Source organism: Gambusia affinis, linkage group LG11, assembly GCF_019740435.1.
Source record: "Gambusia affinis linkage group LG11, SWU_Gaff_1.0, whole genome shotgun sequence".
In the NCBI taxonomy this organism is placed as follows: domain Eukaryota; kingdom Metazoa; phylum Chordata; class Actinopteri; order Cyprinodontiformes; family Poeciliidae; genus Gambusia; species Gambusia affinis.
In genome coordinates this window covers 22,627,167-22,652,515 of record NC_057878.1, presented here as the reverse complement: position 1 = coordinate 22,652,515, position 25,349 = coordinate 22,627,167, and the positions used below count along the sequence as shown (strand labels likewise).

The 25,349-nt window shown below is 36.0% G+C and overlaps 1 protein-coding gene across 1 annotated transcript in view; it reads left to right on the top strand.

Annotated features, from left to right (window-relative positions):
• lrp1bb (low density lipoprotein receptor-related protein 1Bb) overlaps nucleotides 1–25,349 on the top strand; it is a 301,838-nt gene that overhangs the window by 259,619 nt on the left and 16,870 nt on the right. Inside the window, exons 66-82 of the mRNA XM_044132659.1 lie at nucleotides 1,330–1,446; nucleotides 2,869–2,975; nucleotides 5,907–6,039; nucleotides 7,025–7,131; nucleotides 7,281–7,413; nucleotides 8,220–8,342; nucleotides 8,474–8,596; nucleotides 10,323–10,463; nucleotides 10,731–10,865; nucleotides 11,658–11,777; nucleotides 11,937–12,178; nucleotides 12,366–12,589; nucleotides 13,251–13,357; nucleotides 15,738–15,854; nucleotides 16,087–16,260; nucleotides 19,135–19,260; nucleotides 20,121–20,285. Coding sequence (XP_043988594.1) covers nucleotides 1,330–1,446; nucleotides 2,869–2,975; nucleotides 5,907–6,039; nucleotides 7,025–7,131; nucleotides 7,281–7,413; nucleotides 8,220–8,342; nucleotides 8,474–8,596; nucleotides 10,323–10,463; nucleotides 10,731–10,865; nucleotides 11,658–11,777; nucleotides 11,937–12,178; nucleotides 12,366–12,589; nucleotides 13,251–13,357; nucleotides 15,738–15,854; nucleotides 16,087–16,260; nucleotides 19,135–19,260; nucleotides 20,121–20,285 — 2,394 coding nt within the window. The remainder of the gene's footprint in view (nucleotides 1–1,329; nucleotides 1,447–2,868; nucleotides 2,976–5,906; nucleotides 6,040–7,024; nucleotides 7,132–7,280; nucleotides 7,414–8,219; nucleotides 8,343–8,473; nucleotides 8,597–10,322; nucleotides 10,464–10,730; nucleotides 10,866–11,657; nucleotides 11,778–11,936; nucleotides 12,179–12,365; nucleotides 12,590–13,250; nucleotides 13,358–15,737; nucleotides 15,855–16,086; nucleotides 16,261–19,134; nucleotides 19,261–20,120; nucleotides 20,286–25,349) is intronic.

Here is a 25,349-nt window from a genome sequence, read left to right as displayed (position 1 = left end):
AAGAGTCATATTTCCAAATTATTCTTCCGTATACATTTAAATGCTGAATGCAACCAAGCTGCTCCCTAATGAATTGCTGCCTCTTGCACCTTCCTGTTTATCCGCCTGCTGTCATATAAGAAAGAGATTCAGGCGGAATCTGCCACCCACTTCTTCACCCACCTCTCGTCCCTAGCTGATAACGTCACCGGGGCGATTATCCCTAGATGATGTCTGTTGAAAGAATAGTTTTATGAATTAAGTCAGGATAGTTATATTTAAAAAAAACAAAAACATTTTGAAGAAATGTGGTGGAATTTTAAATAAACATTAGTCTGGTTGTTGTAAAATTCACTTAAACTTCCACTGATTTATCCATGTACTAATGCAGAGCAAAATGTCTGATGGAAACACTCAAACAACCCTGAACTGCTTCTAACTTACTTTTTTCAACTTAATAAGAATATATATTTGGCTCAAAACACAAACATATTGACTTAATCCATGGCTAGATGTTATGATTTTGTATTAAAATACTTGAGAAACTTTTCCCACTGCATGAGTCAGTATTTCTGTTTTTGTTTTCATAATGTTATCCCAGATAGTGTGCCAGTAATAGCAGTCTACCCTGTATAGTGGACAATTAACCACACAGAGATGTTCTATGCTCACCATTGTCCCTAAAAATTATGCCTTGAGAATATTAGTTTTCTGAAAGATTAATTCAAACCTCAGATTTAACTGAGTCAACTCATTCTGTTAATATCTTGAGTTTATTGCTCTTGGTAATTGATCAAAAGTAGTTTTTTTCTTTCATAACCGTCACATTATCAAAAGTACATCGTACATCTTGTGAGATCATAATATAGAGCCTAAAATAGATAGACCAGTAAAACAAAATGGTATGGAATGCTCAAGAAGTATACATTTTCAGTACAGCAACTAATCAAAAAAAGAAAGCCAGACATATGGTAGAGAATTTCCCATTTTACTTCTCGATCACTGTCACATCTTGTCTGCGATAATGCTGAAAGGAGCAGAATTACAGCTTGAATGTGGCTTAAAAGGAAACACAAGTCATACTCAGAAATGTTCAATTTTGCCAACTTTTTGTCACCAATCGGCTGAGCAGACCTGGCAGCAGAGTCAGGTATTTCATCTTACGGTGTATTAGCTTTTTGAATGCATACTGTGTTTTGAGCTCACAGTCAGACTTGCTCAGGGAAACCCTGAGGAAACGATGATTACACTTTAAAAATATGATAGCTAGTGCTGTATTAATATTCATACTTTCTGAAGCCATTTTCATCTGTATGCTTTTTTTTATATTTCTTGCTCCTGATGAAAAAGATGAAAAGACCTGTGGACCTCATGAATTCCGCTGTGAGAATAACAACTGCATCCCAGACCACTGGAGGTGTGACAGCCAGAACGACTGCGGAGACGGCTCAGACGAGGAGAACTGCAGTGAGTATACCTGACAACTTCACGTGCTCTTAGCTCTGTTTATGTGCTTGTATACACTATTGATGCTTCGCATGCACCGTGAAGAATTTGACGCCCTTGAGGACACCTGACTGTTTTTCCCACCAACCATAACAACGCCTTGTCCCATTCTCAGAAATAATATACAGTTTTGTGCATTCAGGGTGGTTCTTCTTTATCATGACTCAACTCCCTCTTTTAAGTGCATTCTTAATATCTGTGCTTCTTTTCTGAGAACAAAGTTAAGCTCAGACTCTTGGGCTACTTTATCTACTCATGAAATGTCACTGCTAACCCCCCTTGTTAAATCTCACATCCTGTTGTGTACTCAACTCTTTGTATTTGCGTGGGGGGAATCGTTTGCCTGTGTGTTGTATGAGCTCATGCATAGACTCTTTGTGTGCTTTTTGTGCAGCGTGTGCACATTTTGCATGATTTATTAGATGCTTGAGCCTCCAAACCTATTAATGTCACTTAAAATGCAAATAAAGGCCAGTCAAGAATTGGATGGAAAAAAAGACATAAAGCAGCTGGACCAGCAGACAATAGAGGGGCTGCAAATCAGATTTTGCTGCAATGCCTGCTGGGAGTCTGTCTTACAGCACAACTCATAATACATGCCCATGGTTAGCTAACAGCCCATGATAACAAGGGAGGGCCCAGACGATGAATCTAATCCAGCTGTTTAGCACTAGTCTAATATTTTCCTTAGGGAGAGACTACCCCTAAATAGCAGATACAAGATTCTTGGTTTCAGTGAGAAATTCATGCTCCTGATTATGAGAGCCACAATCAATGGGTACCTTTTGATTTTCTTATTTTTTATACTTATGCATTTGGCAGACACGTTTTTCTAAAGTCTTTTAGCCTTTCCCAGTTTTGAATACAAAATTACATTAAAGGATAAAACATAAGGTTTTTACCAGGCATATGCTGATGCATATAGCTTAATTCGGTCCAAGCCTTTTAAGGACATCTATTTGCAGATAGCAAGTCCCACACTGAAACTCTACAAAACCAATGAGTAATATGAGGTTAAAATTTTACCATAATATGTTTTACTTTTAATTGCATTAATTATAAATACATAATCAGCCTGGCCATTGCTTTTCTACACAACCCCCTTAATAATAATTTCCTCTCAGTGCTCCGTCTGGGCTTTCTCGTACTGCAGAGGTTTTCTCTGGTGGAATGTCTACCAAACAGAAGGAGAAGAGATTTTCTGCACTACTTTGAAATTGTAGCCTGCCTGTAGCTTACAGTAAACCAACAACAACATGTATCTGAAGTTAAGCTAGCATCTGGAATTGGTTCAGGACAGTGATAATTTTTACCATTGCTTTAGCACAAAATTCTTGAACATGTGTGAATTAATAAAATGTGGGTGTTGTGTTTTCTATACAGAGCCTGTCACCTGTAACCACAAAGACTTTGCCTGTGCAAATGGAGAGTGCATTTCGTCCCGATTCCGCTGTGACGGCGATTATGACTGCTTGGATAATTCAGATGAGGTCAGTTCCTGAGTTTTACTGTTTTTGTTTATTTTTAAGAATTAAATTTGCCACGTAAAATGACTTCACAAGCAGAACTATGTCACCTACGTTTTGGGCTGTCTGGCATATGGATTTTTATTAGCCTGAACAGAGGATGTCCATCATACCCCTTTAAATTATTATGTGGTAACTAATGTGTAATTAGTGGGTTAATAGGTAGCTTGCATTCAAATTAAAGGTTGTAATATCAAGAGTGTAATATTGGGAAAAGAGATCAAAACGACATTATAATTGGGTCACCAACACTCATGAATTACAGAAGCCAAATTATAGCATATAGGTAATGCATTTTTCTATGTAACTGTTCACTTGTTCAGTTTGTCAGTGCAGATGTAGCTCAAGTTTGAATTAAGCATCGTAATTGTAGAAAAAATTATATTTAACTCTGAAAATTCCTGTTTTTAGTTATATTTCACTGTGCTGATATAAATCTCCTTGCCATGGTTGTCACACTACAGAACAGTAAAGGATATTTTACTGTGATGAATTATTATACCTCCCAGTGCACTACAGCATGAAAAACCATATTAATTTGCTTTTGGTAATACTAATCCTTCATGCCTGCAGACCTAACAAAGACTGGTTGTTTTGTTCACTCAGACGCCTGAATATCTTTATTTTTAAAGCTTAGAACTGCTTTTGTAATTTGACGCTGATAATATGTGACAAAATGAACCTAATTGTGCATTCATTTTAGCAGTGCATGGGAAAATAGCATTTGCATTAAAAATGAAGAAATAAAGCTCTATTACAGATAATGTTGTTTTGTGATGCATAATACAAGGACAAAAGCTTGTTGTTAAAATTCATTATTCATTTTAATATTTTGCCCTGTTTAACATTCATAGTATTTGTTTAATATATAATCTCTTTGCATGCAGGTGCTTCAACCCTACTTAACCCTTTGTAAATTTTATCCCAAGTGTTCACTTTCTGAATTCATGTTTGCAAATACTTTAAGTAAGACATTAAATTAAGGTCAAAAATAAACACCCAGAAGGAATGGTCCAATTTGGGTGTAGTTATCTTAAAGGACTGTGTGCATCTAATGGGCACGAGTCCTAACAGAAAAAAACCGAGGGTTTCTCATGACTTTGTAAAAGTCATGATTAAGTTCTTTTCAGAGTCCTTTAGCTGAGTTTAAAAGCAATTCATCTATTTTATATTAGAGAACTCAAAGCACATTTAAAAAAGCACCACCTCTTCACCTATTTGCAAACCTTTGAAGCTATGGGTGGACTGTGAGGTTTGAGGACTGCATTAGTATATCATTAGCTTGCAGTAGTTGTTAAAGTTCAGTAACATTTTCCAGAATAATGCCACCTCCGCATTTTTTCATTTCATGACCAGTTTTATTGCTTTAACACAGATTGCTAGTTTTTAATATGTCAAATGTCAGTGGGCATTAATAGGTGCTTTCATATTATCAGCCAAATTAAGTAGTTGTTTTAAAGGGGTTTATGTAAAATTGACTATTTTGAGCTTTATATCATGCTTGTACACTCCACTCAAAAGGTACTTGGATTGTTCCTTTGATTCTTTCCTGCATGTTTGAGAAATTCTTAAGTCTCTAGTAGAAGCCATTCAGGATACCTAAACGCTTGCTCATACAAAGCTTGTCGCATATTTCTACAAAGCTTCTTGCAACTGCATACTTGAGCATAGCTTGTTGTTGTCCTCACAGAATACCCCGTTCCCATGCCGTCCACTCACAGTTCCACAAAACTAGTAGCAATAGCAATTAGCAAACACCTGGTTGAACTACCTGTCTGCTGAGCTTTTCAAACTAACAATTTCTCACTGCAACACACCTAAGGATGTTTGTGAGTGCCATAATGAGAAGCATTGTTGTGACGACGAGCTGAAGGCGGAGTGCCAGAAATAGTAAAAGTTTCTTTAAGAGACACAGGTCCAATTTCAAAGCAATGAAGTGTATAGTCAAATTTATTTCATGTCATGTTTGATATATATATAAAACAACTGAAGGTAACTTAAATACTTGATTGTGCTATGAAATGACACTTATGACTGGAAAGTACATACTACCATCCTTTTAAAATTATTTTTTCAATCCCTATTGCTTCCTCTCTTCTCTCAGTTCAGTGTTCAGTGTTCAGTTGAACATCTTTTCAGTCCTTATCCCCAAAACAACCCAAGGGCTTTACAAACACTCTTTCCTCTTTGGCAGTTTTATTTTATCTTGGGGTTCTCTATGTTCTGTGCAGGATCTTAGCTGTTCCTAAGGATATGCTCTTCTGGGCACAGAGTCCGAGGGATTTCCTCCTCTTTAAGTCCTGTTCCTTGAACTTTTCAAGTTCCTTTTTGATCATTTCCTTAATGTGGCTATTGATGTTGTAACCACTATTGGCCAATTGTCTACCTAGTCAAAAACCTCACTGACTGGTTAGCCATCACTGCTTTGTCAGGTTAGTCAAGAACATCATGCAGGATCTTAGTATGGTCATTCTCCATAAAACTTTGACTTTCTTACTGTGACTGTGGAGTTTCCTCTCTATATTTGGCACAAAAGTTAATCACTTAAAAACTAAGATCCAGTTAAGAATCTTATTTGTAACAGATTTGTATCACTAATCACTGTTCAAAAACATTTTTTCTTTTACATTTAGTACAAACATCATAGATTTACATAATCTTAACTAATATATTCCTTTTACTTTGGTTAAGATAAGCTCTGTAGGAACATATTTTATTGCTTGTGTTGCTTTTAATATTTTAATATACATTTGTGGATCATCACATTATTTTTACAAAAGTAACTGCTGATTTTATAGCTAATGTTTAATCATTGGTGTGAAATACAAATGATTATAAATCTAAATAATTTTTTGTGGTTTTTTTTACTTTCTTTTTCTCTGAATTTGTTCTCAGAGAGGCTGTGAGGCACACTGTGCTGAGGACCAGTTTCGGTGTCACAACAACCTCTGCATCTCACTCAAGTGGTTGTGTGACGGTCAAGAAGACTGCAAGATGGGGGAAGATGAAAAAAACTGCCATGGAACAGGTGTGTACCCAGTAACTGAAATGATTTTCATCTTTGCTCAAAGGATTTGTTCTGCAGCCATCCTTTGAGCTGCAGAACAAAAGTTCTCAGATCAAAAGTTTCTTGTACAAAAACAAAACTTATTCATTAAAAAAAAAAAATCTTTTTTGTCAAAAAAAGAGGATTTTTTTCCTTTTTCTCTGGGCAGTCTGAAAGGTCTTCCTGAAAAGTTATGTTTCACATTTTTGCTCATAGCTCACAAACAGGAAAAAAATGAAAGAAAATGTTCAGATATTTGGGCTGATATATTATTATAACTAGTGATAACTGAATGGATCTCTACTTTGACAGACAGAATCAGTCCGTCTTTGGTAGACTGCTGTGAAAGGAATCGCAGGAATTGAATCATGAATAAACTAGAAGTGTTCATTCCACCTCCAGATATTCAGAAATGGTTTTGTTCATGTCTGTAGAAGAAAAGCCTCACTCAGAAGCATGTCTTACAATCCAAAAAAAGAAAAAAAACTACCAAACTCCATATCTCTTTGTCTATTTTGAAAATATACTGGAAGTGAAGGGGGGCCCTCAATACTAGGCAATAGGTTATTATTTGATAATTGATTTGAAGGACTTTTTAAGTTTTCCTTTGCTCTATTCTAAGCTTTCATCAATTTCTGTCCACATTTCAGAATTACTTAACTAATCATTATGTAACAGTTTCTCTATCTTGTAAATCATCATAAGAATACTAGCGTTAATCATTTTATTTATTTATTTTTTCCTGAGAACTTTATATAACACTCTAATTCCATTGATTATTAATCCATTTTTGACAAATAGAAGTAAGTCTTAGTGAAATTTTCTTTTAAAACATTAGTTGTCATTGTCTGCCTAAGAAGTATGGTGAGTTCCCTGCCAGGATAGTGCTAGTCTGAGCTTTGTAATAGTTAAGAAAACAAAAGTGCTGCATCTTCAGTAAATTATATCTTGGCACTTTTTCTTCCAGTGGGCCCATCTTGCTCTGTAAATGAGTATGTGTGTGCCAGTGGAGGGTGTGTGTCAGCCAGCCTGAGGTGTGATGGACATGACAACTGCCTTGATGGCTCAGATGAGGTCAGTACAGCTTCACACATTTCCAGGAATTAAAGGTATCACACACCAATGTGTGTTTATTGTGAATCGTGCTTCAGCAGATTACTGTGTAAAGAGTCTATTTTTCATGTTTACTGCTTGAGGATTTTGTATTTTGTTGCTCTGGACAGATTGGTTGTGTGAAGGAGTGCAGAGAGGATGAATTTCTGTGCCTGAATCGCGCTCACTGCATCCCTCGACGCTGGCGATGTGATGACGTGTTGGACTGCATGGATCACAGCGATGAAGAAAACTGTAACCATGGTAAAAAGGAGAAAAAACTTTGATAATACTGCAATATGCTATAGCATATAGTTCCAGTTAGAAGGTTAGGTATACTCATAAAAGACATGAATGTTTTTTTAAATGATGCATTTGATGTTTTCTTTTTCCAGGATGAAATGATTATTTAATAGAGAACTTCAAAAAATACAATTCTGGGTTTCTATTTGAGATTTTTTTTCAATTCAGACATGCCCACATTTAAAAACAAAGGCTCACATATATACATACCTAAAAGCCCCTTATAAATGCCATATATAACTTTCCCTGTAAGAAAGGGATATAAAAAGGGCAGTAGATGTGTGGGATTTTTAGGCTATATGTATATTTATGACCCTGTGTGTTTACCAAAGTCACAAAAAAATCAAGCTTGTACACCCAGTTTTTGCTTTTCAAAAGTAGAAGAATTTGTATTTTCAGTCCACTCAATACAAAGAAGGAACAATCATATCTGACTGGAACGTTATTATGAATATAGGAGCTTTTGCTAAAAGCTGCAGTATAAGTTTAATATGCTACAGCTAAATTAAAAAAATTAATTATGCAAAACTAATTAACGTCTAATATTAGAAGGTCAAAGTAAATCCAGTAATATGACATTTGCAAAAGGACAGGAGATGAAAAGATATCAAACATAGTCCAGATGAAAATGTAGCTAAAGATGCAACACAGAAAGAGTTTTAGCCTTTTGATTTAACGAGGTAAGATAATCCATGATACCTGAAACTGTTTAACTTTTTTGCCCAACTTGCTGTGATAAAAATTTTGGAAACTTTATGTGACTGCAGGAACATTTTTCTGTCGAGCTGATGAATTCATTTGTAACAACACCTTATGCAAGCTCCACACATGGGTATGTGATGGCAAGGATGACTGTGGCGATAACTCTGATGAAGATGCAGAAATGTGTGGTAAGTTTAAAATACCACTCACAAGATAGCATTTTTTTTTTTACTTCTCTGTACCTCTCGAGAAAAGATGTTGCTGCTTCTCTTAAATTTCAACAGCAAATTAATTTGTTTTTGCATCTTTTGGCCTCCAGCTAAACTTCCTTGCCCACCTACGAGGCCTTTCCGCTGTAGAAACGATCATGTGTGTCTGCGCATGGACCAGGTCTGCAACAAAGTGGATGACTGTGGCGACAATTCGGATGAAGAAGAATGCGGTGAGCTCAGGAAGCAAACGTGAATTTCCAAAAAGGTTGTTTTTGTAGAAAATGTATGAACTCTTGGTGGTTGATAAACATTGAATCAGATATTGTTTCCACTTACTGTATGTTCAGATTTGTGGCTTTTTATTTATTCTTTCTTCTTTTTTTCATTTCAATGTCAGGGGAAATATGTACAAAATAGTTTTAGCTTTTGTGTCCCTCTTTCATGTGAAAGTAAAAATACCCATTTTAATGTTTCCAAACGCTTTGATTCTCCCTTTTCTGGTGTCCTGACATCTTTCCTCAGCACAAGCTGTCTGTAAATTCTCACAAAGAGAAAAAAATGACAAATAGCTCCTGTTTTCTATCATTCTCTTGTTTCTCTCGTCTTTCATTCATCTTTCTCTCTGATTCCATTGAGACCCTCATCCATCTCTTACCTCAGACCATTACCTCTTACCATTGTATGCCTCTTCCATCTATCCATCTCCTCAATTTCATCTTAATCCCACCATCCTCCTCCCCGTCACTTCATTATGCTCCTTTCCTTTTCATTCTCACATTGTTGGAGAGTGCCATACCTACATTTTTTTTTTGCAATACACAGAAATAAATGGGAAGATGAAAATCAAACTGTAATTTTACCTTCCGCTAAGATAATGACCTCTTTCTTGACTAGCTGCAGAAAAGATGTGATTGTGTACATTCCTTGAACTGAACATTGACACATTAACTGTCATTTGCTGTGGGGATGTGACAATCAATATTTTTGTACTGCAGTCAATCCAGGTTATTCAAATTTTAATTTTTGCCAATAAGCCATCCGTCTCTAAACACATTAAAGTTATTGCAATCAATGTCCCTCACTTGGACACAGTTTGTTTATGTATATATGGTGCAGTGCTTGGAGTTCATGCAGCCTTCAGTTGAAACTCACGTCACCCGTTGCTTTGTTCATATATCTTACATTAACATCAAGAACGATGCCGACAGGCTGCTCATCTTTTTCTCCTGTGTTTAACATCTAATCGATTGGCTGCTTTATAACCTCTGCTGTATGAGATTCATTCAGCTGCTGGGAATGCAGTGCTGAAATGCGTTGGATCGAGTGTAGATTTCAATTTAGTGTGCAGTGAAGCTGAGCAACGGCGTCAAGCAAACATCAGAACTCCAAAGCCAATAACAGTAACTTCTGAGAAAATACCTTTGTGAGCAAGCACACCGCCTCGCAAGAAGTGCAACACTCTAAATCCCACACTGCACTCTTTCAGCTTGTGTTTTCAGTTAAACAGCCCTGTACTTTGTTCACGCTGACAGATGCCGATAGAGAGCTTTTAAAAGGGCAGATCTACTTTAAATTCTTTTTCAAAATTAGAAACATGAACAGCTCAGATTTATATCCATTTGATATAAACAAGTAGTTTAGAGAACTTGCCCCTCAATAAATAGAGGGCCAAGTTCTGCCCCTCTACATAATCGCTCTGTTAGATTTTTCCATGTTGAAGTAGCTCTAGTATGTTATTATTTTCCAAAAAAATTAATAAAACAGAAAACAGATCCCTTTTTGATGTGAACTGTTTGAAAAGAATGATTTGAATCAATCTTCCAGTGTTTGACCTGCCTCTGACAGTTACAACCGAATAATACAACTGTATTAACTCTTCAGCTGTTAAATTCCATATTTAAAAAAAGATTTGTATTTACTTTTCTTTGTTTCCTTTCCATTTTTTTTTCAAAGTAGAGGTGGTAGCTGGAAGGCCTCGACCTTGTGGGAAGACAGAGTTCACCTGCAGTAATCAACGTTGCATCCCGATGCAGCTTCAATGTGACCTCTTCAATGACTGCGGCGACGGCGGCTCAGACGAGCAGGACTGCAAATCATGTAAGGACGCCAGCTGGTAACTTTCTCAAAGATATCATTGAAGCTTCTGCAGGAGATGCAGTGCAGCTCACTGTGAGGTTATCGTGAAGAACAGCAATCTTCTCATTTGAGATGCAAGGTTTTGTTGTTTGTGATAATAAATGTTTGAGGTGTGTTGTGTTCTGTGTGAGTGATTAGGATGCACTCTTAGCTGTTGCACATCAAAGGAAAACCGCAGCAGTCAACTGAGATTCAGAGGCATAATCAAAGACCTGTATTTATTTGTAGTTTCCAGTGGAGATGTGTGCGGAAAGAAAACAAATCCATGTGGGGAGGATGCAATTTGCAACCAAACAAATGCTAATGCGATATGTCAGTGCAAACCTGGTTTCAAGAGGAACCAAAAGACAGGCCAGTGTGAAGGTAACGTATAAGTATTTCTGCGTTTGTTTGTTACTCAAGGAAATAGTGGGAGTCATATTTGCTAAAACTTTTGCTAATTTTATACTTGTAGGGTTTTAAAGGTTAAGATTATGGGGAATTATATAGCAAGGCGGTATAGACAAGTAATGGATGATTGAATTTTATAAACAAAAATCTCTAAAACTTGTGGTTTGGTAGACAACTCATCATCATCATCACAGAGGTCTCTTTATTATCAACAAAAATGTGTAATTAGTGGTGGTACTTGAGTACATTTTTATTGGAGTTAATTGCAGGGTCTGTAATTAAATAATCCCAATTAATTGCATTTTAATCAAAAGCAATATTGACGAAATAAGCAACATTTTCAATTTAAAATCTCATTTCTCTGCTAAATTGTCAAATAGATGTATGAGCTCAACTGCAAAGGTAGTTAACCTTTTCAACGCCATGAGTGAAGATAAAGAGAAATAATTTAAATTTTAAAAGAACATTGTTACCCTTACCAGGACAGATAAACCAACATAACCGCATTGCGGTTTTTAGAGGAGAAATAATAGAAAGGCATAAAAACCTTTGAAATGTGCTCAGAAAAATTCTGTTGTAGTGCATGTGTGACAAGTTACTTGAACTTACCGGGAACAGATGAAACACTTTTCACCTCACAGGAAATGTGCAAGGCAAAGAAAGTTGCAAGTTGTTGGCCTTTACATTTTTTAACTCTGCACTTTGTTTCAGTGACACGGAAAAATATAGATCTGTAATGATGTTACAAATATCATTGTTTTCCAGAGATGAATGAGTGTCTCCAGTTTGACACATGTCCTCATTATTGCACAAACACTAAAGGATCCTTTAAATGTACATGCGATCGGAACTATAAGGAGATGAACGGCAACTGTGTTGTTAAAGGTATGAATATTATCAAAATGTGTTCCAGTTTAAAGCTCAGCTTACATTTGTTTGATCTATTTTTATGTATCCTGCTTAAACTGCACAGGGTAGGTTGTTAATAATTTATACAAGCTTTCATTTCCTTTTTTATTCTCAAATTAACAACTGTCTTTGCAGGACAAGATGACAGAGTGCTTTACATAGCCAACGACACTGAAATCCGAAGCTTTGTGTATCCATATAACCAAAGCCAGGGACATAAACTGCTCACTCACATTGAGGACAATGCTCGCATTATCGGGATGGATGTTCTGTTTCATCAGCAAAAGTTTATATGGGCTACCCAGTTTAACCCTGGTGGGATCTTTTACAAGGACACTCTTGAAAGAGGCCAAACAAAAGCAAATGTTAAGAACATTGTAAGTGCTTCCAGTGCCTTTATTTGTCCATCTACCAAAAACTGCTATCGCTTCATGAGTTGTCTGAGTTTATAAACTCCGTTTTGTGATGTTTTGTGATGTTTTACTGCATTGCCTTTTATATGACAAATTTAAATGGTGTGTGCACAGGATTTGAATAAGAGAACCTGCTTTTTATGCATTGCAGTGTTCAGATTTCCGTCGTCCTAGAGACATTTCTGCTGACTGGATCACGGGAAACATTTATTGGACTGATCACTCCCGGATGCACTGGTTCAGCTATTACACAGCCCACTGGACTAAATTACGATATTCCATAAATGTGGGCCAACTTAAGGGACCAAATTGCACTCGCTTGATTACTGACATAGCAGGAGAGCCATATGCCATTACTGTAAACCCAGCCAGGGGGTGAGTTGTGTACTCAGACACTCTTTTCTTGAACACACTCCTTAAAACGCATTATTCTTATAGCTTTGTGGAATGAATAGGATTACTAAATTTTAATATGAATTCCATATTTAAACATTTTTGGACTTTACTTTTTAATACCATGTAGAAGCAATGTTTTTGAAAAAATGTAAGCTTTTACTACCAATTGTGTAATTATATAAAACTAACATAATTAGTGCGAAGTTGAATATTGCAAAACCAGCTTATGGTATGTACGGTACTATCACTTAAAATACATCATGGGATGTAGGTTCCCATAATTGCATAGTTGTATAACTATATTTTAAGTAATAGTGGTAGAATTTTAATCTTTCTTATTCCATTATCCTACTTTACATTTGGCTGTACAAAAAAAAAATGTAGGAGAAATATTCCTGTTATTTCATAAATTAATTCACAATATGTTTATTGCTAAGACAGTAAGTACAAGATTAAAAAAAAAAATACTAGACATCTTGAGAAAAAAGGCTGTGGCAGCAATTTATAAAATTGGCCCCTATGCGAATAAAGTTCTAAGCATATGTCTAGATCAGTCTACATTAACACATGTTTATTGCATATCATATTTATTTTATATTCATGCAGAATCCTGAACTGTTATTTGCATGGTTTCTTGCAGAATGATGTACTGGAGTGTTATTGGCGATCACTCTCAAATAGAGGAATCAGCCATGGATGGATCATTACGCAGAGTTCTTTTGGAGAAAAATCTTCGCAGACCCACTGGTAGGTATATCTGCTTTTATTGTTTCTACATGGTGTTTTTCTCTCTATGATACCTTTTTATTACGTTGATATCATTTGGTGAAGATGTCTGAAAAACGGAAAAAGGCAGATCAACAGTCTGTGTATTTCTTATCCTGCGAGTCCATCTTTGAGGCTGATTATGCACGCATGTAAAATAAATTTATTTTTGATTATACAAGCAGTGTGTCCTTCTGTGGTTAATGATGGAATATGAAAACACACAAAGGACTTTTTGTTTACCTTTGAATCGCCATACCGTTTTTTATATATGATATATTGTACCAAAGATACATTTAATGTATACTAGATGTGTAGTAGTGCGTTTCAACTAATTAATTTGTCATATATGCAATGCTTCCTTTTAATACTATTGAATCTGAACCAGCAGCACCTTTTTGTTAGACTTTGATAAGTAGGTGCCTCTTTGCAAACAGACGTGTGAAAATAAGTATTCCTACCATAGAAATTATATGAAACACAACTATACCAAGGTGAACAAAAACACTATAATCAATAAAGTACTTATATTTCTGTATTTTCTAGCTCATTGTAAAATCAGACTCTAACATTTAGCTATTGGTTTCTCTGGTAAAGGAAGCCTTGGGAATATTTATTGCTTTTTTTGCAGTTTCCCAGTCTAAGTGAGTCCTAATGCCAAAAAACTTTGAAATTACTCTCTTTTCACTGGAGGAATAAATGTTTCTTTCTCAAAGTTTTTCTTTTAAAATCTGTATGCAAAGGGCATATTGTGAAAAAAAAAAAAACATCTACAAAATGCTGCAACACAAACAACTTAGCATAATGCTTTTGTAATTGAGTATTGTTGGCCAGCCCAACGTGCAGTCTGTATTTATTGCTTCCCTCAATTCAACAGAGACCCTCAATAACTACTTTTCTAATTTCAGCTGCTTCCATATGCATTTCAATAAATTAAAACCATTGAAAAGTTATTTTATTTGTGCATTTCATTCAAAAAGTGAACTTCAAGACAAATTTTTCCTACTGGAAACGAAATTATCTTAATTTCATATATTGTGAAATATATAAGATACATATATTTCACAATATATGAAATATATAATTTCTGGTGTTCAGATTAATACACCAAAGAAAAAAAACAAACAAAAAAAAACATTTTAAGACTGAAAATGCTGTTTTGGTGATGCAGTAGCTTATATAATCACGGCCACAGAGAGGATCAAAATGTTTGTTAGCTGTGAAGTATAATAATTTAAATTATGAAGGGAAAAAAAACCCACTTGATATATCCCTGACTTTGTGTTTAATAAATTCAAAATGAATTACTTTCACGCTTTAAACTTAATTACGTAAATAATTAGCATTAAATAATCTTTCCGGTGATACTTTTTTAAAATTTACTGACATGAACGTTCAAGGTCTCAATCTTAAAGCACTGACTTCTTTAAAATGTGTTAAATGTATAGAAAATGTTGATTAGGATCTTATAATAAGTAGTCTACATGTTATATACCAAAGTTGAATGTTCTCGAAATGGGAAAGACAAAAGAAGAATTCAGGAAAGACAGGTGTTAATTGTCCTAATGGTGTTTATAGTCCAAAGACAAAGCATAAAAAGACAATATCTATAGACCTGATTGTGCCCATATCTACAGTCAGAGAAATAAAGCATTTAAAAGAACTGGAACTGTGCAGTCAGTGTGAAATAAAACTATTGCAATTAAAGATACATTTATTTAGTCCTTTATACAAATCTTTTCCAGGGCTGTCAGTAAATCTGAGGGATGAAAACAAAAGCTTAATATCTTTTGGTTAAAATGCCAGACAATAATTTTGAAATATTTTTTTTCTTATTGTGTAGTATAATCCTAAAGCTATTTTAAATATTTTTTTTTCTAACATCACCACTGAAGTCAGTATAAGACGAAGAGCAAGTGAGTAGTTAACAGCCACTCAGTTTGTGTCTGAAGGTCTAGAGGGAGCCACTTAGTGTTGATCTAGTTTTGAAAAGCTGCTTTGGCCTCCTTTAATTCAAGAGACCAATGCTCTGTCTCGGTCACAAGGAGAGAAATTAATCATTGGAGAGCTGAAAAGAAAAAAACAAAGATTCATTTACATGTCTAAGCGGTGTCCTCGGTTTTCTAGTTAGAGTTTTGAGAGAAAGTGAAAGAATTTTAATGGCCAAAATCCACCATCGAACCTCAGTTCACAACTGAAATGTTCCATACAAGCACAAAGATTGGGTTTTAAAATTCACAGCTTCTTCTTCTTCAACAAATCTGACTTTCTTGACCTGAAGGTCTCCTGTGTTGAGGGATTTTACAATGATTTCAGTTTAATTTGTCAGGTAAATAAATTGCTTACCTTCATCCTCCCACAGGGCTGGCAATTGATTACTTCAACCAGCGTATTTACTGGGCTGATCCTGAGCTCTCACAGATAGGGAGCATGAGATTGGATGGCTCGGACCCCCTTGTGACAATCAGCGACAGAAACGGTAAATCCCAAAGAGAAAAAAACAAAGTACAAGTATTTTGTTTTTGTTTTTGTTTTCATTTAAAGCCATGGTATTCGCGCAGCACAACTTCTTATCAAATAATTGCAGCAGTATTGCCTGAGAGTCTCAGAAGGCTAGGTTGTATTAAGATCAATCTGCCCTCCACAACACAGGATACAAACATTCAGCATCCTTGGTATTCTGAATTTAATTTTCACTGCTGTATCTTCAGGAATTTCTCAGCCATACAGAATTGATTTATTTGAGGACTACATCTATGGAACTGGACTAAAACATGAGCTCTTCAAGATTCACAAGTACGGCAAACAGGCGGTGGAGATTCTCTATTTGGGGGTGGACAGGCCCACCAATGTTTTTGTCTCTCACCGTTACAAACAACAAGATGGTAAGTCCTCCTGATTTAAATAAAGTTTTCCTTTATCATTTCCACAGTGGGGAAATTCACTTGTTACAGCAGCAGAATAACAAAATATACCCCATTAAATGTAAATATATCTAAAAGAAAAAGTAGACAACTGTATATTAATTAAATACCTACAAATACATTGAAATTAAATAAGAACCAGAAAATCTCACAGATTTTTAAATACAGGCTATGTTCTGCATGTTAATCAACCCTTCATCTAAGTATTCATTTACACATCACATCTGTCATTATAAAATTGACTTATTATGGGTTTTCTCTCATCTACATTGGGTTGTATACATAAATGCTAACCAATATTGTTGTCTAATGTCCATTAGCAAGTTGCATCATGATCACATATTTTCGTAGCGATCAGAAACGCTCTAGCTTAATCCATCATCTAGCAGAATTGGTAGAAATAATGTATGTTGCCTGATTTCAGAGCACAGAGACAGAATAGTGTGCATTTTCTGTATAGTTGAGATCAGGGCTTTACATATTGCTTTATCATTGCGAAAACTATCTTTGCGGTTCTGACTACCTCTTAAAGCACCCAATAATCTTCAAATTTCGACCAATAGCTGTTGATCCAACATGAAGTTAAAGACTTTATTTTATTCCATTAGTGCAATGCACCAGTACCATTTGGCAGCACAATAATGGACATATTCATACTACCTTCCCCATGATTCACAGTACATATTGCATTTGTAAACTTTAAAGACTTGGCCACACTTCTCCAAATATACTTTCTGTCACTAAGGTCCATCTTTATCTTGACACTGGTATTTCAGCTGTTTCCTGGTCATGGTATTCTAGAGCCTTTATGGTTTTGGGATTGTTCCTGATCTTTCTAACGTATTTTCCTCAGATGAAGTATTCTAGTCACACTTAGCTCAACCTTTCTTGAGCTAAGTGTTACAGCTGGAGATGATCCCAAACATATGTCAAAAGTTGTTATTGAATTAATAAAGCAGACTAACATTGAGCTTTTGGGAAACCCTGACCTTAACAGTTCGGAACATTTGTGAACTCTGATCACAAGCTGAGTGCATGACAGGGCATCAACCAGTTCAAATGAACTCTGCCAAGTCTGCCTGAAAGAACAGTCAAAAATCAGTTCAGAATTATGGCATAAGTTTGATGATGGTAAGAAGAAGTGTAGATTGTGGTGACAAAGAGATCTTCCAACTTCAAACATAAAAAAGCTGGTTAGCAATTATAAGAAGTGTCTTGATTGCTGAAATTAAGAAAAAAGAATATTCCACTGATTATTGAGAATAGAATACATAGTTTTTGACCTGCCATTTCTTTATAAAAAGTAAATGAATGTCTTAATGTTACGGAATATATTTTATGTCTCATTTTCTGTCTGATTAAAACTTGGTTTGAATTAAAATGATTTGAAATCTAAACCTATCAGAGGTATGAAAAGTTTAGATTTTAACAATGTATAATTAGATCCTATAATGTATAATTGTGACCTTGTGTCAATTTACATTTGCTATTTACTACATTTTAAGGCTATTTTGCCAGGAAGTCATGCAAAGAAAATCATCTTTATATAGCTGTATCACAGAACTACACATTTGGCCTTATTTAAATTAATCCAGCAAATATGTTCTGAATATTCTTGTTTGTAACTACCAAACAATAAAAATGTCTTAAACTAAGTTGAAGACTTGTAACATTCTTGGCTTGTTGATGATGAAACCTCTCCTTTTTTTCTCTATGCTCCATCAGCAAGACCTAGTTTTCTACACAATCTTTCCCTTTTCCGAATCTGGAAGCGTATTTTGAATTGATGAGGCTTAAACCATTTTTTTGTTGTTGCAATTATTGATTGAACTTGAGTCAAATACAATATTTTGTAACAGATATGAAGCCTAAAAAAATCTTGAAACTTTGGTAATCAGCCAATCAATACAGTCTTGTCCTTCCTCTCACTTACTTCATGCGGTAAACCCGTGCCTGGTATTTGTTACATCTTTGGTGTTAATGGTTGAAGAACATAAGAGAGCTCAGTCTTGGTCAGTTTTCTTCTTACAGGGCAGCTCCTCCACTCCCCAGAGACTCATTAGGCCAACCATGTACTGCGAAATGTGCAAGTCTGTGGGCAGAGGATGCACTCAGGTTGCACTGAGCTGTGAAGTAAAGGCTTGATATCCTCAGCAAAAACCTCCTAACAACAATTTAAATAGGAAACAGTTCTTTCATCATTGCTCTGTGCCCTCGATGTTAGCATACTTATGGTATTCTTACTGTATTGTTGTAGCTGTTGGAAAGGCAGAAAATGTGATCCCACAACTTCAGGTCAAGATCTGAATGCAAAGTAGTTTGAAATTTTTAACATTGTCTGCATGATGAATGTAGTTTGGACATGTTTGATTCATTTCTCCTTGCCTCAGACTTCAAATCTGTTTACCACGTACCTTTAATGAATGCATTAAAGGTACATGAATAGATAATGGAATTTTGCTGGAATTTATTCTGAATCTTTAAGGAATGCTTTCAGTACATTGATTGTTTTTTTGGGGGGGGGGCTGTAGGTGTAACTAAGAGGAGCTCTTGAAAGATCTACAAATCAACCCGATGAAAGGAAATTTTCACATTTCAAAGTTGTTTATGTTTCAGTGTGAAGTCCTACGCATATATAATTTAGCCATCACCTCTCCTTGCTTGAAGAAAAAAATCCACTCTTCAAATCAAACATTAAAGCACTTTGAATTAATTGCTTCATTTTAGAAAAAAAAACCACACTTTCCTGAAACAAACAAGTATTTCCACTTGCTAACTAACTAAACTACCTTGTAGCTCTTTTTTCAGGACATTTTTTGTCTTTTCTCTCCACAGCATCAAATCCCTGCTTGAGGATGTCTTGTGATTTCATGTGTCTGCTAAACCCAACCGGTGCCAGATGTATCTGTCCAGAGGGAAAAGTTCTGGTCAATGGCACCTGTAATGACATCAACAATTCAGGTGCTGTAGGCTATAATTATTCTGAAATCCTCTGCCTTGCAAAAGGGATAATGACCTTTGTCTATCTTTTCTACATATTGCAACCACAAACATAAATCATAAATGTTCTGCATGCTGGACCAACAACAAATAACGCATAAACATGGAGAGGAACAAAAAAAAATACAGTTTTCCTTTCTTTCTATTTGCTTTTGTAAATCAAAATTTGAAAAGTGTGATATGCGCATATATTTATTTCCCTCCAAACTCTCCATCTAAAAGCAGACATTTCTTCCCATTCCTTTGAAAATAATCTCAAACTCAGTCGGATTGGATGTATGTCCTGTGCTACCACAGGTTTTTAACTGGATTTAGGTCTGGACTTTGACTGGCTCTTTCTAACTCTTGAATTTGCTTTATTCTCAACCTTTTCTTTGTAGCTTTGTGTGTTTACTTAGGGGTCAAACTGGAAAAAAGGATCATTTCTTTCTTTTAACAATTGTTTTGTTCATGCCACTCTCTTAAGAAGTCTAGATATGTGACATGCCTATTTAATAGTTAAGTTTGTGGTTTAACAAAATGTAAAAAGGCATTGCAAGGGACTTTGGGCCATATTATAAGTCCCCCCACCCCAGACACTAAACACAGTAAAATGAGCAAATTATATTTTCGAAGCAATTTTATGGCAGTAATACCACTTATGCATGAGGCATTGTGAAGTCTTGGGTTGAGCAAATTGCCCTCCTGCTGGGATTCTACTTTGGCTTCACACCTCTGTGAAATTAGCTCTTGAAACTTTATCTGCACACCCCTCTGGTTGATGTGATGTGACTGCGGCACACCCCTGAACCCGAAGTAAAGGGAGTTCTGCTGTTGTGCAGGTGAACTCTGCCGCCCCCCCTGTGAGAATGGAGGTCGTTGCTTGGCCAATGAGAAAGGAGACTGGAGGTGCTACTGCTGGCCAGACTTTTCTGGGGAGCGCTGCGAGGTGAACCACTGCACAGACTACTGCTTGAATGGAGGCACCTGCATGGGCTCACCACTGGGTATGTCTGTAAAAATATGCGCGGTGGACCATGATCTCTATTCAAATATTCCCGTTCATCTTTGCAGGGTTGCAGATTTTGCAACTTAATTCATATTTATCTGTTCATACTATCTGCCAAGTACTTATGGAAACATGCACAGTATTTCTGAATCCTTTGTATGGTTTTACAGTGGTTTCAGTGAAATGAAATGAAACTTTATTTCGAACATGATAGTATAAAATCATGCACAAGAACAAGGAATGGAAATTACAGTAATCTGAACATGCTCGAAAAGAATTATGAAGAAGTAAAAAATTGTATTACAATTAAAGGAGGATATAAACTGTCATAGTGCCAGAATATCCCATTAATAATCCTGTTTTTAACGCAGGGTTTTCATTAATATAAAATTTAATTTAATGAAAAGCAAAAGGAAATCTTGATGTCAAAATGCATCATGACTTATAGTCAAATGAAGGAGTCTAACCTTGTTTTACAAACTTGTATATTTTTCCTTTTGCATTCTTCAGAAAAAGAAAAAAAATCTTTATTTGTTAAAAAAAGAAAGATATAAACATGATTTAGTTCACAGAATATGGATTATGTTTCCACATTTATGTTCTTTCAGTGAACAGTCCTACTAAGACTGCTAGAAACCATTAAATAAAGATATGCAATTGCTGAATGACAACCAGCAAATGTAATTAGAAGTCTTGGCATTTGTTTGAACATAAATGAGTAATAGCCATTACACATTTTATTTTAATGTTCTGAATATGTTTAATAAAGAGTGTATTTTTCTTTTAATCCTTACAAAAAATAAAGTAATAATCTCCCCTTTTTAAAGAATATGTTGACTTAAAAAATGACCTTAGAAGAGCTGGATTAATGCCTTCATCTATTTGAACAACACTGAGTTTGACTATCAAAATGGCATACCATTCATCACTGTTCATCTCACGTTATCGTGCACAGCTTTCTTTCACCTTTAAATGAAAATGCTGCACTCCTAGTTAAAATGGATTTCTGATCATGAAAAGACAGCTTTGAGGAAAATAAATATTGCAACACCAGTCCTTTAAATGTTTAGTAATTTTTGTCTGCACTGAGCTGAGGCTGAGAAATATTAACTGGAAAGAGTGACCAAACATGAGAAGAGGAAGAGAGATTAAAGTAAAATAGATATCCCTACATCTCCAGCTTTAATGATTAAAATGGACCAGAAATGAGCTTGCCATCAATTAGAGGCTGGAATATCTACAGATTTATCTATAAACACACAAGGTGACATTGAATTTTAACTCCATTGTCTTTGATTTATTAAGCATAGAAATGTTAGCTTTGGCAGCAAGGATGCTTTAAGTTTTCTCTTTTTTTTCTTTCGTTCTTGTTTATTTTACAGCATCAATGGGGCAAGTGAGATATTTATGCTTTGAGACGTTTTCAAAGAAGAAAAGATGCATACATTAAATTGAAATCAAAGCAGAGGTTATAGCCAACTAAATTCATCTTGCTGCTTTTAATCATACTTCTTTTTTTGAAACTGAGTACAAAAGGTTTGTTTCAGTTTTTTAATAGCAACAGATTTCCATCTACCTTTGTACCTCTCTTGCCAGCGCGGTTTGCCTCTGGGTCTTTTTACTCCATAGAAATTTTTATGGCTTCTGATTTTTTGGATGCGTATCATCATCTCACCTATTAGGTATCTGCATATGGTATGCAAATCTACCATATGCCCTGTCTAAATTCAAGTTCACCACACACTGAAGCAGTGCTTCAATCTGAGATAATAGAATATTGTTTTATTTATTTTTGCAGTGCTTCTTTGGGATGTGTTCAAGTAACTGGATTTGACATGAGACCAGTCTGCTGCCTGCAGTCCTTATAGTCTCGAGAACTGTGACAATGATCCAAAGTGAAAGGTTTTTTACTTATATATCATTTCCTATTCAATGCCTCCTTTTCCACCCATTATTCCCAGGGTAGTGTCAAGGAAAGGCAAATGCTGCTTGGGGATGTGTTCAGGTAACTGGATTTGACATGAGACCAAGTAAAATCAATTGAATCTGAGATAGAAGAATATTGCTTTTATTTATTTTTGCAGAACTTTTAAAGCTTATTCCCCCCTGCCCCCCCCCCTCCTTTTTTTGCATAAAATATAGTTTTCAAGAAAAATGGAACATCAATGTTATGCATTGTAAGTGATAGAAGAAAGGTGTTGTCGTCAGTTTATTCCATTGCAGTTTACTTTGACTCTATTTATAGGAAAACTAGTGTGTTTCTATTAACTGGTTCATTTGGTATGAATTATAAATACACTGACTTGAATTATCTGAGCTGAATTTACTTGTAGATGCTGATGAAGAAAACCAGAACCATAATCTGGATGTAAGGGGTGTAGTACAAGGGCTCTCAGTCCTATCTCCGTGTGTCCATGTGTCCATGTCTCCAAGGTCTTAGCTGGGTAATGTTTGATTGAAGCCTGCTCCTGGAAGAACTGGTTGCTTTTTTGCCTTTGATGCAAAGATATCACTCTGCGGGGCTGATCCGCACCCCAGGGAGTCTGGCCAAGAAGAGAGAAAATTAGGGTCTCTGGAGGTTCTGTTTGTGGGTCTTTGGGGGATCAGCCACATGTGCAGGAAGTGACTAAGAGCAAATTCTTCGCTTGCAAAGCCAAAATCCATTTCACCAGAATAAGTTAACAAGTTCACGCATGGAGCCGCAGCAGATGTGACTATTTGCAACAAATTCATCATCTTTTACTGATATCTGGCTTGCCTTATTCGTTCTCATTTTTACTTTTTTTTAGCAAAAGAAAAAGCCCTGCAGGCTATATTTTTTTAATCTGTAGTCTGAGGCAACCTACCAAAGAACAACACATTGCTGTGGAAAAGTAATTGCTCCCTTTTAGTTTGCTCTTTGTTTGTTTTTGTTTTTTTTTGCTACAAGTAAATATTTCAGATTTTTATGCAAATTTTAGCATCAGTCAAAGATACGCTGAGCAAACATAAAACACATTTTAGATGATTATTTAATCTATCAAGAGTGGAAAACACTATCCAAACTATTCCGATTCCTATCTTAAAAATTTATTGTTCCCTAAATCTAATAACTGTTTTAGCCCATCTAGGTGGTAACAACTATAAACTAGTGTTTACGACAGGGGTCTCAAACTCCAGTCCTCAAGGGCCTCTGTCCTGCAGTTTTTAGATGTGCCACAGGTACAAAACACTTAATTACCTCCTCTTTGTGTAGATCAGTTGTCCAGAGCCTTGCTAATGGCCTGATTATTCTATTCAGGTGTGGTGCAGCAGAGGCACATCTAAAAGTTGCAGGACTGTGGCCCTCGAGGACTGGAGTTTGAGACCCTTGGTTTACGATATCTGGCAATGAGTTGCTTACATCACTGTGGATGAATTTTGATCTACTTCTCCTTGCTGGATAAGAATGAGCTGCCATGTTAAGTTTATACTAAAGCATCTCAATCATATTTAAATCTGGACTTTCACTCCCAAACCTAGTACTCAAGCTCGTGTTTTTGCTTTTGGTTAAAATCAACAGTAGTTTTCAGCTTTGAAACCTCGTCAGGGATACCTGATGATGAGACACAGTATCTTTTTGTTGTGTGATGAACAATGACTAAATGATGCATGTGCATTGTTGTGGGTTCTTTTTTGACCTCCTGGGTAAATCATAATAGCGCTTGGAGGAAATTTGTTTGGCTGAAATCTCCTGGGAAGTGTCTTTATTGCTAATGATCCTACTTTTTCACACAAAAGCCTTAGAAGTGACATTGTAACGGAGTGCTGTGGTGGCGCAGGCGTTAAGCACAACCCACATAAGGAAGCCTTAATACTCGACGTATCCATCTCAGGTTCGATCCTCAGCTTCGCAACCTTTGCCACATGTCTTCCCCCTTCTCTCATTACTCACTTTCCTGTTAGTTCACTATCAAAAAAAGGCCTCCAGAGCCAATAAAACTTTAAAAAAAATTCATTGTAACACATTTTACAGACAAATGGGATGTGTCAGGAGGGGACTATTACATAATATGTTTTGAGCTATTTTAACCTACTTTAGTTTGTCAGAAGGATTCTGTTTAAGAGATTTCTTGATTCCACAGGCCAAGCTTAATTTTAAATCAGGGTACATTGGATGTATAACTAAGCTTTCCAAAAAATTTTCTAAATGACGGTAAACCCATTCTTTTACAAGTGGATATTTACGTTTACATCTGGGTCCAAATTGGTTTGAATTCCTTTTTCTGGTCTGCCTTCTGATTACTCAGAAGGAGGGAACAGTGCAATCAATCAATCACACCATCCTAAACACCAACACTGTCTAGGATGATGTGCTGCTGGACCTTAACTCGGGATATTGTGGGTCAGTGGGCAGAGTACTTTAAGATCATCGCAAGCCTGCCTTCCAGTGAGAAAGTGTGGGCTAGGGACTTTGAGTCAGCCTCTCTGGTGCTGAGGTCACCATGGTCTTGTGTGGCAAGGTCCAGGGGTAGGATGAGACACGCCAGGCTCTCGATGTTGTTTAATTATGTTGGTTGACACAACTCTGTAGTATACAGAAATGTGTATATACATATATATATAGCATATCAGATAAGTTTCTCCCATATATTAAGTCATTGTTCAAATAGGGTCATTTGTGTACATGCCTCTATATAAGTGTGTTACGGGGTTCTATTATGACTTAGTCAAACATAATTGGTCGGAGATCGTTTTAGAGGAATTTATTAAGCTTGCACAAAGATGGCAGGTGCATAACACACACAAAGGATATTCAGAGCAGGTTGAAAATCAAATAAACAGCAGTACCTTCAGTGCAACAGTCCACCACCTCCAGTGCGACTTCTTCAGGAGTCTAACCACAGACTGCCTCCCTGTGGAGCAGAGCCCTGCTTTGAAAACTACAGGCTACACCCATAGACAATCCAAATAAGCAAAAACACTAAGCAATTACTTCTAACTCAAATCAACTCTTAAAGTATACGAAATAATAATAAATAATAATAAAATAAATAAAGTAAACAAAAATACCATACTCAATTTAATAGAAAACACTCGGTAC